Source organism: Pseudopodoces humilis, chromosome 16, assembly GCF_049639895.1.
Source record: "Pseudopodoces humilis isolate 2021_Gansu_Grassland_sample_001 chromosome 16, ASM4963989v1, whole genome shotgun sequence".
NCBI classification, from domain to species: Eukaryota; Metazoa; Chordata; class Aves; order Passeriformes; family Paridae; genus Pseudopodoces; species Pseudopodoces humilis.
The window spans coordinates 20,073,013-20,087,315 of record NC_142215.1 but is presented as its reverse complement, the minus strand read 5'-3'; the positions used below and the strand labels follow the sequence as shown (position 1 = coordinate 20,087,315).

Below are 14,303 nucleotides of genomic sequence, written 5' to 3'. Positions count from 1 at the left end.
GTGAACCACCAAACTCCAGTGCTCTAGGATGGTGCTACAGAAGACAGCAGAAAGAACCACATGGAGGGCCACCTGAAAGTGCACCTCTTCAGGTCTCCTACCCAAATGGGCGAGTCCCAGTCATGTGGAAGCCAGCAGGACTCCAAGTCTTGCCCTAAAAATGACCACAGAGAGACTCTGAAAACTGCTCCTGCCAACTGTACATTCCACCTGTGGAGGCAGAACCTCCATGTGAACAGTAAGGAAAAAAGTAGCTCAGCTTGAAGTCCTGACACTTTACACAAATAATTGCATATTTTCTTTGAGAAGAAAAACCTGAGGGGCTCACTGACTCTTCTTCAGGGAGAGCAAAGACAGCAGAAGTTTCTGACTGCTGCTCAGGAGCAGCTTTAACCCAACAAACATGGGTGGCACTAGGCCTTTCGGCAACAGCTTCACCCTCTCCACCCCCAGCCACAGAATTCTGCTCCATTCCCAGTGCCAATTGCTAGTCATGCAGCCAAAGGATGTGCAGGTTGGGAGTGATCCAGCTAGGAAAATCAAATGCTCACAGTAACAGGCTGAGGATCACTCACTCACCTGATCCATCTTTCATCTGCTGTGCTGGTCCATGGGAGAAGCCAGACAGACGAGCTGTGTCCTTTCACCTCTTGCAACATCCATGTGAGCTCCATGTCCTTTCTGGCAGTGCCAGGCACAGCTCTGTGTTATCTGCCTTACTGACCAGCACCTCACCTTGTCCTCAACACTCACAGACACCCTCAGAGCGTCTAGAGCTCAAATCGCACCTGGTGCTGCTCTCACCCTGTCCTGACCCCCTGGGGATCCAGGTTCCTCCTCCCACACTCCTCCCAAGTGATCCCAGGGGCAGCTGTATCCCTGTGCTCTAGGCTGCCCCCAGGCACCTCCATCTGTCTGGAAATGTAACCCGTGGGTTTAACTTGTCTCAAAACATTTTGCTTACCACTGCAAAGGAAAAGCATCTTTTTACCCTCCAGAAATAATAAATACCTTCTTAAGAGGAAGTTCCCAAAATCCTTGCTAGCTAGAATGCTAGTGTAGGCAGTAGTGTGGTTTTAATCGTTATTTCTTGCATAAGACAAACAGGGATGTATCTTGGCTTGGACGTAAAGAAAATTGCAACAGTCAGAACAAAGACTGCTTGTGCCATGAACCCATTGTGCTCATGGATGTGATCAAACAGTAAGCACTGACAGTGCTTTTTTTTTTTTTTTAATCACCAGTATTAAGACAACATGGGCTTTATTCACTGCACATCCTGAGACAGTGCTGAACACTGAACTGAGGATCTCTTGGGGGTCTCTTGATATTATCAGAAGAAAAAGGCCATCATGTATTAATTGAAGTTTAACCTCAATATGCTAAATTTGCTTTTCAGACTAGAGATTTAAACCCTAGAGAGCAATGATCAAATCGTGGATCCTGCAGCCGGCACAGCCCTGCCCACAGGCAGCTGGCGCTTCACTTCAATTACATTCCAGAATATCCATGTAGAGCTGTGACAGCACAGCTACATCAGAATTCAATCTACCCTGCTGGAAACATGGGGCTCCTGAGCAGGACACCAGATGCTTCAGTGTGCCTGCTCTGATCCTCTCTGGGACTGGGTTGTCTGTGCTCCCCAGGGACTTAGTGGCAACACACAGCACAAGGCTCTGGTAATGAGATGCAGCATCAGCAGTGGACGTGTCTCCCCTGAGCAAACTCAGGGCCATTACATTTACTGGATAAAGGCAAATGCTTATGTTATCCTGAGGAACACATCAAAAGTAGTGAATCAAGGCCTCAACTATAACCTCTCCTTCTATTGGAGAACTGGACTTCAGAAAGGTCTGCTCCAGGCATGTCCAGCACCAATGGGATGAAGCCTCCTCAGGCACCTCCTATTGATGAAGAGAAGCTCAGCTTTTTATCAGCTAGTTCTGAAAATACAGAACTGTTCTTAAGCACTGGACCATAGCATTAGACCTGTCCAACACATCCCTTCTACCAGTCTCAATTCTTTGTTAAACTTCATTTTATCATATGCTTCCAAACTCCTTTGGCCATTTATCGTCCTCTTAAAGGCTTTAGTACTTCAACTACTTATGATTTTCTTTGTAAATGAAGTGAGCCTTTCTCATTTTTCACGCACTTGCCAAATTTCAGTGTTGCAAGGGCAGGAGGCAGAACTGTCAACACCACTAATTTTTTTTAACCACTCAAGTTGATGGTCTGTGCTGGCATCCACTGGCACTAAAAAGTTAACTGCTTGGAAAACATAGATTTTCAGTCTGGCACCTTTTTTAACCCTCTCATGCAATCATCCATGAAATTACTCTCTTTCAGTATTTCTTATCACTGAGATAAAGAAATCTTTCTCCTTCCAGTTCATTTCTCACATGGAAGTGAACAAGAGCTCAGGACACCCTGAGATAGGCTTGACAGTGGCTCCATCCTCATATGGACAAGCATCTGAACTCAAGCTGCTTGAGCTACAGCAGTGATCAGTATTTTTCAGTGCTCTTCCACAGCATGAAAATTGACCCACACAACCCATCCAGTGAAGGAAAAAAACAGCAAAACGTGTCCATGACAGCAAAGCTGACACATCCAAGTCATGTTTTGAGGGAATCAGCATTGCACCAAAGCTCCTGGGGAAGCCCATGGAGAGCTGGGCAGCCTGTCTATCCCAGGAGCTGGACAGAGGGACTGGCACTTTCCTACAGATATTCCCTCTCCTGGCTCTATGATCTGTGATATTACTGGGCATGTTTTGCACATGCAGACTTACAAGTACAAGGTTTCCTATGAACTTGCCTGCCTTCAAGGTTAATACTACTTGAGACAAATACAAGCCACTCGGAATCCCGCCTCAGCTGTCAGCAGTGAACCCTTTTCAACATTTAAAGGCAAATACTGAGGCTTTCATGTATGCATGGTTGTGCTCACAGCTGCTTTCCTGCCATGTGTCCCGCTCCTTATCAAGCGCTCCCTGCACACACAGAACCAGTGTGCTGCTGTTCATATACCATGGCAGGAACTATCTGCAGGCCCGTGATAAAGCAGCTCTGAGTGCCGTGTTGCTGTACGAGACACACTGTTATTTCACAGACTGGAAAACAGATGTATTGAGTCTTTGCTTGTCAAGGTCACAGACCCAATCGATATCAGAGATGCAGAAATGTGGCAATTTTTTCTGCAAGTAATTTACTTTTTGTTGAGATGAACACAGACTTGAGTGTAACAATTCAGGCTAGATTTCATTAACAGAGAAGGTGGAAAACAATAAAGTAAGTTACACATTCCTGTATCAGCCTCTGTAGATGGCTCAGATTTGTGTATTTTAACTCTGAATTATTGCTACCTCTATGGTCCAAATTAAACTTAGAAACATACCAAGGAATGAGAAATGGAAAAAAATAAAGGCCAAGTAAATATTGGACAATGAGATGCCCAGGAAATGTGACATCCTCCTGGCAGCTCGTGACACAAAGTGAAAAATGAAAATAGAATTTCCTGTAACAGCCCTTCCACCATCCTCTTCTCGGACCAGGTGATGCTGTGAAGTGCGAGACTGAGTCAGTGTGAGATAAGAACCTCATTCACTCAAGATTTTCCTCCCCTCATCAAAAGAGAGCAAGGGTAGAGCAGGTTTTAATTCCATCTCCTGGCAACTGCCTCTGCTGGGGCATGAGAGGTGCCTTGTTTGGAGATGACCACACTCTCTCCTCCACACAATGGTATCCCTGGCCTGGGAAGCATCTCCTCTTTTGAGGTTTCCTGAGAAAAGCAGAGTTTTCACATCTGATATACTCTGTTTCTTAAGTGGCCTTGAAGGGCATCAGCTCATCAGCCTACACATTCAGTTTCACTTGGCTTTCTAGGGGATTCGGACATATGGACAGGAAGCTACGGAAAGGGAGCCAAAAAATCTCCCTCTGGAATTCTTGAGGACTGTTATTCAGAGTGCACAACTATCGAGGAGCCCCACACAAACCAGACACCCCTGTGCAAGTCACTACAGCAATGGGAAATAGATGCCTCTGTCCTACGGGTCACAGGGTGTGGAGATGAGTCATTGATGCCTTCAGCTTTGCCTTTCCAGTGGGTACTGGCTGTCCCTCCTTCCAGAGTTTGGGACACTTCTATCCCACAAATCAAACTGACTGAGTGCTCTCAGGTGCTTCAGCTGGCATCTGAGCAGGGGGTTACACCACCCCTCGCCAAAAGCAAAGTCCCATTGGACATTACAGCTGCCCAGCTGCTAAAGAAGGACCTCAACTGAAGTAAACCTGCTTTTCAGGAACCAAGTGCTCCTCAGTTTCTGGCACACTTTATTATAGCAACAGATCTTGCTCCTTCATTTGATATTATGTGCAAAGCAAGAGGGACAAGATTGGCAGTGGTTTCCAGCCAGAAGAGCCAGGTGGCAAGGCCCTGAGCTCAACTGCCACCCTGAGCAGAGTTATCCAAGAAAAGATCAGAGGCAATGTCACTACACTCTATAAATACCTGTATGTGATGTAGCTATGACAGTAGAAGGATATTCCAGCAAGGAAGCAATTCTCTAATGAGACTGTGGAGCAGACACCTGCATGAGGTAAGAGGTGCAAAGCACTTCCAGCAGAGAGATTTGCCTAGCAATCAGATGAAGGTTTTATATAAAATTGTATCTCTCTGCACAATACACTCTCCAGAGTCAGTAATTCTTACAAAAAGGACACCTAAAAAGATGTCTTGAGAGTTGTGGCCCATGAATGCAGCAAAGGTAGACCCTGGACAGGACTGACAGCTCCTCCTCTCACTTCATGAAATAATTACACTTAAGTGCTTTGAGACATAGCAGGTTTGTTCAAAAAAAAAAAAAAAACAAAAAACAAACAAACAAAAAAAAAAAGTCCTGTCAGCAGCCAGAGCAGAGGGCAAGTCACCACTGTGGCGATAAGCTGCTCCTCACATCGTCCAATATCAGCTATGTTAAAAGACCAATGCAGGAAAGACACCGATCTGTTTGCTCACAGGGAAAATCCTTACAAAAGACTAATTCCAAAGGGTGCTAGTTCCAAAGAGTAAATACCCTGAATACTCTTTTTAATAAAAGGATGATGTTCTATCTGTGGCCATTCTCAACACCTCTATTCTTTTGGCCCCCTTAGCACCACCTCTGAAAAATTCTACAAGTTAAAACCCAGAAAAATAATGTTCTGGTTACCAAATTCATATCCTTCAATTTACATGAAATCCCTTTCCTCCAACAGGTTTAGGGAGACCAAGTAAGACCATCCAAAGTTCCCTTGACACAGAATGGTTTGGGTTGGATGGGACCTCAAAAGCTCATCTCGTTCCATCACCTACATGGGCAAGGACACCTTACACCATCCCAGGTTGCTCCAAACCCCATTCAAGCTGGTCTGGGACACTTCCAGGGATGGGGCAGTCACAGCTTCTCTGGCCATCCTGTGCCAGGGTCTCACCACCCTCAGAGGGAAAAATTTCATCCTAACAGCCCGACTAGCCCTGCCCTCTGGCAGTTGGAAGCCATTCCCCCTTGTCCTGTCACTCCAGGCCCTTGTAAAGAGTCTCTCTCCATCCTTCTTTTAGGCTGCCTTCAGGTACTGGAAGGCCATAATTAGGTTACCCAAAAGCTTCTCCAGGATGAACAATTCCAGACTTTTCTCATAGCAGAGGTGCTCCATCCCTCTGACAATCTTGGTGTCTCCTCTTCCAACATCTCCATTCCTGTGCTGGGAACCGCAGAGCAGAATGTGTTCATAAGTCACCCCAGAAGCAAGGATTTCCAACCTCATTTTCTTTTCTTAAAGGTATCTCCATGTCTTTGTGTACCTCTACCATGTTACTACGCTTTCTACTGCTTTAAGAAGCAGTGAACAGAACAAGCAAATATTTTGGTTAAACATACTCCATATATACATATAAAGACAGAAACAGAGAAACCTGAAAAAATCCACATTTTCTTTGGATCAGAATATCCATTTTTCTTTTCTAACCACTACAGTAGCCTCCCACAGCAATGCTGTGTCTGCATCACCTGTCCCATTACCTTTGTTAGCTTCAAACCCAGCAAATCCAAATCCATTCTGTGTTAAAGAGAGCTGCTCAGTGTTATCTGCTGTTCTGCATGTTGCTCATCAAGCGTTTCAAGTTCTCCCAGGCAAACTCTCTCCAGATGTTCCTGGATTTAATTAAAATCATAATTGCTTTCCAAAAGTCTCCTTGCTACACCATTCCACTCACTTGCTTTCCAAAGTTGTTATGATACATTATTTAATTGCAACACAAAAAGCCCCACTTAATTCAATCCCTTGCCCTGCATCTTAGAGAACAGTTTCCAAAAATCGTGACTCAAGTCTTCAGCACTTGTAGGGCCCTGCAGGGAACCAGACTTTTATACGTCTCCTCCCTAACTCATTAGTGAACCTAGAAATTGCCATGAACTCAGAGAAAGGTCAATTTTGCCATTTAGCAATTATTTAGTCACTGCTTCTTACAACAGAAGGGGCAGACAGTGGAGTTAAGAGACAAAATGAAATTGCCTTGCCACAGGCTTTGACAATCATGTACATAAGTGGTTGGAAAAATGATTGGAGATTTTGTGGATATTGAATGTGCTGTTGATTTAAGTGGGGCAGCACAGAGTCCCTTTGCCAGAACTGGGCACTCATGGATGGAAATTGGGGTGCAGCCACGGCAGCATTAGGTCAACAAGTTCAAGAGATTCAGGGCTCAGAGCTCTGCAGCCAAGGGCGGCCAGGTTTAGCACGCCTGAGCCACAGCCTCAAGTGGGGGTACAGCCAGAAGACACCAAACGCACTGTCTGCATGGGTGCTACATTGTTCCATGCTGTCCTCAACAGAGGAAACTTTGGGAATCCAGCTGGGAACTCTGAAGGAATTATTTGCAAGATAGATGAACCCTCCTTTATGGTTAAACTGATTAAAGCTGTGATTTGAGCGTAGTCAAGGAAAATAAAAGTTAAGCTGTAGGCAACCCAAACACCTCAACATCTTCTTTATTAAAGCTCTATCTGCTTGTAATCCACAGAACAGTCACTGGGCTCAGTTAAGAGATTTCCAGTTCACGGTATGATCTGAGGCCACAGGCTGTGGACCCTGTGTGGGCATTTGGTGGTGCTGAAGATATCACAGTGTGCGACCAATCTGCAATTAGCTCATACCCCAGCATGACACAATACCACCACAAAGGAACTGAATTTAGGCAACTTCACTTTGGCATTACCCTAGTTTTAATTCCTGACTTCCAAGCAGCACTTTTTCATCTCTTTTGGTCCTGTGTTTATTTTTATGAATGTCTGACTCCTTGAGGCATCAATGCTTGACACACTGGAACTGGATTATTTATAAACCATCAGCAAGGAAGAGGCACACTCATTTGGAGAGCTCATAGTCTGAACAGCATTCCCAGTGAATTCAAAGCAATTTCAAGGCTTTTTTGAATGCTTCACACAATCACTGACACCTTGGGCACTGCTGGCACATCACACTGTAATTTTGTGTTTGCTAACCTCAGTCAGGCACAGCTGACAGCATATTTATCATACCTTCTGCCTGCGAACAAAGCCTTATTCCTACTCCAGACCGTGTGCGGGAGGCCATTCCTGACCCAGGAATGTTGATCTCATTGCTGCTCAGCCCCTATCTACAGTGTAGAAATGCCTTTTTGGCAATAAGATAAGGCACCCGAGCACAGAGCCCAGAGGGCCCCTCGCTCTGTTTGGTGAGACACTCCACTACAATGAAGGCAGGAAGGTCAGTGCTGTTCCCTGAATTTAACTGGAGACGTTTGTGTTTGTCAGGATCTCATAAGGATAGCCTGGACTGCGACTTCACTGGGGTCTGCAGCTTTCTCACAAGGGGAAAAGGAGAGGCAGCACGGATCAGTCTCTGGTGACCAGCATGAAGCTGTACAAGGGGGGTTAAAATAGACTAGACTACTGAATTTTAAGAAAGTGTTCTTCACTCAGAAGGTAGTGTGCCACCAGAACAGGCTCCACAGGGCAGTAGACATGGCTCCAAGGCTGCCATAACTCCAGGAATGCTTGGACAACCAGCTCAGGTGCAGCTGGGATTGCTGGGTTGTTCTGTGCAGGGCCAGGAGCCAGTCTCGATGATCCTTGTGGACAGGATATTCCATGATTCTGTTCTATGATTCCACCACTTCACACACCCGCCCAGCCATACACAATGTGCGATGCCCACCGGCCCTGCCCGGCAACAGCTGCGACACCCCCAGCTCTCTTTGGGGAGGCGAGGGACTATGGCACACGAGCTCCTCTGGAGAGCCGGAGCCATGGCTTGGTTTTCATCCCTGGGGCAGCTCCCCGAGGATGGCCAGGCCCATTAGCTACACCACATCCAGCCGGCCGGCCTCGCGTTCCCTCTGAAGCCGGAGCAGCCTCACGGCTTGGCTGAGGGCCAGCCCGCCCTCCCCGCCGGCCCCCCGCCTGTGTCCCCCGCCTGTGTCCCCCGCAAGCCCCGCGCCCGCTGTCACCGCACCCACGGCAGCGGCCAGCTCAGGGACAGCACCCACAGCAGCGCCTTCCCCTGGGCCGGCGCTCACCTGTTCTGGGGCCGGATGCCCAGCAGGTAACTCCGTCGGTCCGGCCGCGAGGCCCAGGCCGCGCTCTCGGCCTCCTCTGCCCCGTCGATGTGGCTCGTTCCCCGCCCGTAGAGGCCCGCGAGGGCCCTGCGGGTCGAGCTCATGGCCGGAGTGCGGCTGCCCTGCCCCGCGGCCGTCGCTGCCCGCCCTGTCACTCACCGCCGCTGTTTATAGACGCTCCGCACATGCCGCTGTCAATCGTGAGGCAGCGGCCACTGCCCGGCCGCCTGCCCGGCCTCCTCCTCCTCCTCCGCCTCCTCCTCCTCCTCCTCCTCCTCCTCCTGCGCTTGCCGTCGCTGCCAGCTCGAGTCCAGCTTTTGAGGAAGAAGTGAACTTTTTCTTAAAATAGCTTCCCCACCACGGGGGATTTCTCACCCCTCAAAGATTGTTCTGGTGACCGCTGACAGAACCGAAGGTGCAGCACTGAAGTTGTGTCAGGTTCACGTTGGATATCAGGAAAAGGTTCTTCCCCGGAGCGTGGTCGGGAACTGAACACACTCTCCAAGGAATGGTCATGGCCCCAAGGCTGCCAGAGCTCCGGAAGCTTTTGGACAATGCTCTCAGGCAGAAAGTTGGATTGTTGGGCTGTCTTGTGCAGGGCCAGAAGTTGGACTCGATGGTCTTTGTAGGTCCCTTCCAGCTCAGGTTATTCATGGTTCTATGATCTCTTAGGATCAGCTACAACAACATCAGCTTCCTTGCAAGCACAAGACTCCCACCCTGGCTGGCTGCACCACTCAGTGTGGCCATGGCAGTCACATCCTCAGATCAGGGTCTTACGGCTTGGCAGCCTGTTTTTTATCCCAGAATGTCAAAGAGAAAATCTGTGATGGTATTTATTCAATCTCCATAAAAATAGACAGCACAAAAGAGAGATATAAAAGGTGTCACAATTGTCACATTGTCACATGTCACAAACAATTATTAGTGATTTAATACCAAATGAAAATATAGTGGGTAATAAAATGGAATTATTTTCTTGTTCTACTTTTCTCTGTCAAGTTCTTGCATCATGCGCTACAGACACGTCACTGGTCACTGGTGGCGCCGCATCCCTCCAATGCTGGAATGATGGATGGAGCAGACTCACTGTGGATTAGCTGACTCTCCATGGCTGCACAGCAGAGATTATGGCAGGAGCAGGGAAATGATGGTAAATTGCTCCATTCCAGGAAATACAACATGATTACAGCTGATCCTCCCTGGGCAGGAGAGGCAGAAGATGTGGCAGCAAGCAGTAGGGCAGGTGATAGGTCAGCTGATGCAGGACACTCCTGATTCCACAGCATATACTGTGATTTGGAACATGACTTTGGAGAGAGACTGGCACTGGGGTATACACAGACACACAGCAGTGGCAGGTGATCACATTATCAGGCATGTAAATTGCAGGATTTGTGATACCAGAGAGGATGCTTGATCTTGGCAAATGCAAAAGAGATGGACCTACTAAGATGTTTGGATGTGATCCTAGGAAATTGCTGCGGCGGCGGAAAGCCCGGAGCACCGCGACTTCTCCAGAGGCAGCCTTAAGAAAGGCTGGCCCGAAGCGCATGTGAGCAGCTTCGAGCAGTCGAGTGATTCCAGCTCAGCTCAGTAATAGTAGAGTGATTTCAGCTCGGCTCGGCTCGGCTCAGCTCAGCGTCGGCAGCGGGCAGGCAACACAAAAAGCAGGGACGAGATAGCTGGCCCAGCGTTCCACCGAGGCACAAACCTTTATTTAGGCAGAGCTCCAGTGAAGAGTGCCAGTAACAGCGAATCTGCCAAACAGGGGAAAACCCGGGATATTTATGGGGAAGGAGAGGGGCGGGGGGAGCCCGAGATACATGTATCGGGGTGGGACAGCAGGGGAGAACACCAATGAAACACAACAGTTTAACATATCTAACTCAAAGACCCCTGGGAGCGACACATTGTGTCTCTCTCACAGAGAAGTATCTCCTCTCCAGGGGAGAGCCAGGATCTCGGCCTCAGCAGGCTCTTCCATACCCACGGGAAATATGGAGAAGGGTGGTCCCAGAGGGCTGACTGAAGGCCTCACCTTCACCAGGCAGTGAAATAGTAGATGAAATTACATAAAACAAATATGACATGATCCATGGGGGAAACCACCACACTCATTTTCAATAGGCAGCAGTGGGCTCTGTGTGAGCTAATGTCACTTAGAAATAATCCATCTCAAACAGAAAACAGCAGACCCCCAAAAAATCCAAACACAGAACTTGGAGAAGGACAGCAAGGACAAGCCAATGTCCAGACTGGCTGCTGCGTGAAGGGTAACTGTGTGGACTGGGATTCTTCAGCCTGGAAGAAACTACTGAGGTGCCCATGACTGAGGTATACACAGCTGAGAGGGACAAGAAGAGCAAGTCAAATTAGCAGGAGACAAAATAAGTGAAAGGGAGATGCTTCTTCCCTTCCCTTGGCTTTAGGCTACTCCCACACGTGGCTGTGGCTGTTCAATGTCAACAGGGATTAATAAAATCCACAGGACAAATCTCTGGAAAGAAAATCTCCTGAAGTTTATGCAGTATGAAGATATTGCCTTCAGTTCAAAAAATGTTTGAGCTGCATAGGAATATTGTGTGTGCATGCCTTGATCTCACACACTTTGCTCTGCTCTAGCTGTTGCCCAAATGTTGGAGGCAGGATGCAGGGCTGGGAGGTCCCAAGCTGTAATTCTCTTGCTCCCATCCCTTTCTCTGGAAGGAGAAAGAGGACTTTCAGGTCTCACAATTTCAGGAAACCTGAAGTCCCAGCATATGAATTACACATTATATTACTATGAGCCCAGTCTCTTGGCATATTGATCTGATAGAACAGAGCCCAGAATAGCTAAGAAAGGTGTCCAGAATAGGCAGATTTCTGCTTTGGGCCTGGAACTGTGTCTGGTTTCATATTCCCAAACACAGGAAAGACACTAATATGCTGGATCAAGTCCAGTGAAGGCCACCAAAAAGATTGAAGGAGCTCAGACACCTGATATTGGAGAAGAGGATGAGAGAAGCTGGGTTTTAGGCTTCAGGGAAAGGCTAAACAAATGGAGACTTCCTTGTTTTCTTCACTACCTCATAGGAGGGCACAGACTCAGAGGTGCAGAGTGATGGAATGAGAGGCCAAAACGCAAATAGCAAGGAGGAAAGTTCTGATTAGATACTAGGAAAATTATTTGCTCTGTGAAGGGAATCAAGTAGTTCCACGTGGACCCAGAGGTGGGCAATCTCCATTCTGTGAGACTGTGGATGGGACAGGGTGCTGAGCAGCTGACTGACATCCTGCTCAGAGTGGGGGGCTGGACCAGAGACCCCCAGAGCTCCCTTCCCACCCTGATCCTGCCATGGTTCAGTGCTGCACCCCATCAGTGGAGAAAAGCCTGGATGGTGAGCACAGGTTTAGCTCAGATGTGATGAGAAAGAGCCTGCTGTGGTGTTTGATCCTCCCCCCAGACGTGCAAAGGGTTATATTCTTTTTCTGCCCTTTCAAGCTCCAAATGGTTCTTGTGCCCGTTGCCTGCTGAGACAGCTTCCTCTCACAAGCATCTGCTCTCCCGTCAGTCTGCTCAGAGAGTGACAGTGCCCTCTGCTCCTGGCTCCAGGGGAAACGCATTCAGCTGCTGCAGCCTGAGGCAGCCAGAAACGAGGCTTCAGATCTCGTTAGCAAAGCTTTCTTCCTCTGCCTCCAAATCCAGCGCCGACTCACACAGCCGCAGATGTTTTCTCACTTCACTCGCACAATTTATCCTCCCCTTTCCCATCCTGCACCCTTAAGTTCCTCCCTTTCTAAAATGACAGGCTTCTTCCTGCGCTCTGACAACAAGCTCTCACCTCTGGTTCTTCCCCAAATATTAACAGATGGTGCCAGGGCAGGGCTCTGACAGATGACAAGCACAATGGGCTTTCTGAGGAAGTATTTGGAGAAGGATTCCTTCTCTCAAGCCTGAAGAAACAGGGAACACAGCAACCTCCAGCTGTTTGAAGAGATTCTGCATCAACCAGAAGTGTCATCTTTAGCTATGGGAAAGTGCTGGAGTTAATTTAATGATAATTTTTTTTTTAGCTATGTGTGTTGCCTAGATAATAACTGCAGCATACATGTGCCACAGAGTTGCTGGCACATACTCAGACAGAACCTTAATTTAAAGTTCTTTGTAGGTTTTCAACCTGCAAGGGTGTATTTCCAAATGCCTAGCTGGACCCTGGAGAAAATAGGAAAAAGGAGGATCTCTGTGATCTCAGACAGCTGGGGAGATGAGCACAAAGGAAGGTCCTATGCTATGCATCTCCTTTCCTGTACCCTTGAAAAGAGGGGACCGGTCCTTGTTGGAGCAGGAATTGCTCTGGGTCAGATTGAATGGACAGGGTGTAGCAGGTTTTCCTGCCTTTGCAGTTTAACTATCTCATTCTGCACAAAGGAAAGGACATTGAGGGAGAAAATACTTCCTCGATCCACCAGTTGTGTTAGGTTTGGCTTTTTCTCACCACCTTCTTCCCCATCTGTTACAAAAGAAAAGCAGCAGTTAGAGGTGCATCCTTCAGCCTTGCTTAGTCCCTCTGACCCTTTGGCACAGCTCAGCCCTGCCCTGGGCTCCACAGGGCATGGATCCACGAGCACTTGGCCACAACTGCTTCTCTCTGCCATCCTGATGCCCCTGTTTGTGCCCTTCCATTCTGCCTCCTCGGAGTGACATGCCTGATGGCCTCACTTTTCCTAGGTGAGCCCATAGCAACAGGATAGAGAAATTTCAGCAGCAAAGTGAGAGTCTCTCACAGCCTCCTTTCTAACTGGTCCATGGTCCCTCTTGTGCTGAAGTCCTGGTCCCCACCTGGCACCATGGGAACCTGCTTCCTAGGACTAATTAACATGGGGAGAAGCCAGCCAGATGCGAATTTGTCTGCCCTGAGAATGGGACCCTTGTCACTGCATATCCTGAGCCCAGACCTGCTTCATTCCTCCGAGCTTTGTGTCACACTCCCTTCCCAGTCACTTCAGAGTTCTTTGGGAATGACAATCAGTCACTCCCTGGACATCCTCTGTCCTCTCCATTCAACACTTCCAGCTAATTTCCTTGTAGTCCTGCTGCCTCTGGAAAGGTGATGAGTTTTGGGTTAATGAGCCTAACCTTGCTCTCACCTTGCAAGTGCAAGTCTCGGCACAGCATCCTCCATCCAAAAAAGAAAGCCCCTTCTTTCCCAGAGGGGCTTGTGCAACCTCCGGAGGGCTGGCCCAGCGCCACTTCCCCTGGGGCCCTCATGATGCCCTGCCCAGCTGGTGGGGACTTCTCAGAGGAAGGGGGTTCTATGTGCCCAGCCCTGGCACTGCTGGCTCCACCATGAACCTTTCAGGCCATGGTCCCCAGGAGAGACATGAGTGCAGCTGTGGAGCCTGGGGGGTGAGGGCAAGGGGCATGGGGGTGTGGAGATGAGAACAGCAGTGATCATGGGGAGACAGTGGGAATGTGGGTGAAGACGACCGTGGGGATGGGGCAGAGGACACCCATGGGGATATGGGCAAGTGTACCCATAAGGTGTGTGTACTCATAAGTGGAGCAGGAGTGGAGGACACTCCCGGTACATAGCTGAGGTCACCAGTCAGAATGGGGACAAGAACACCTGTGGCAAAAGGGCAAGGGCTGTTGTGGGGATTGGGTGAGGTCATCAGTGGGG

The 14,303-nt window shown here is 48.4% G+C and overlaps 1 protein-coding gene across 3 annotated transcripts in view; it reads right to left on the bottom strand.

The window, feature by feature from the left end:
• Nucleotides 1–8,774, bottom strand: part of ALPK3 (alpha kinase 3) — a 32,533-nt gene extending 23,759 nt beyond the window's left edge. For 2 of the 3 annotated variants that reach the window (XM_005521704.3, XM_014251150.2), the window contains exon 1: nucleotides 8,602–8,774. In XM_005521704.3, coding sequence (XP_005521761.2) covers nucleotides 8,602–8,744 — 143 coding nt within the window. In that variant the 5' untranslated portion in view covers nucleotides 8,745–8,774. The remainder of the gene's footprint in view (nucleotides 1–8,601) is intronic. The other variant, XM_014251151.2, reaches the window with a different exon arrangement.
• Between the last annotated feature and the right edge of the window lie 5,529 nt (nucleotides 8,775–14,303).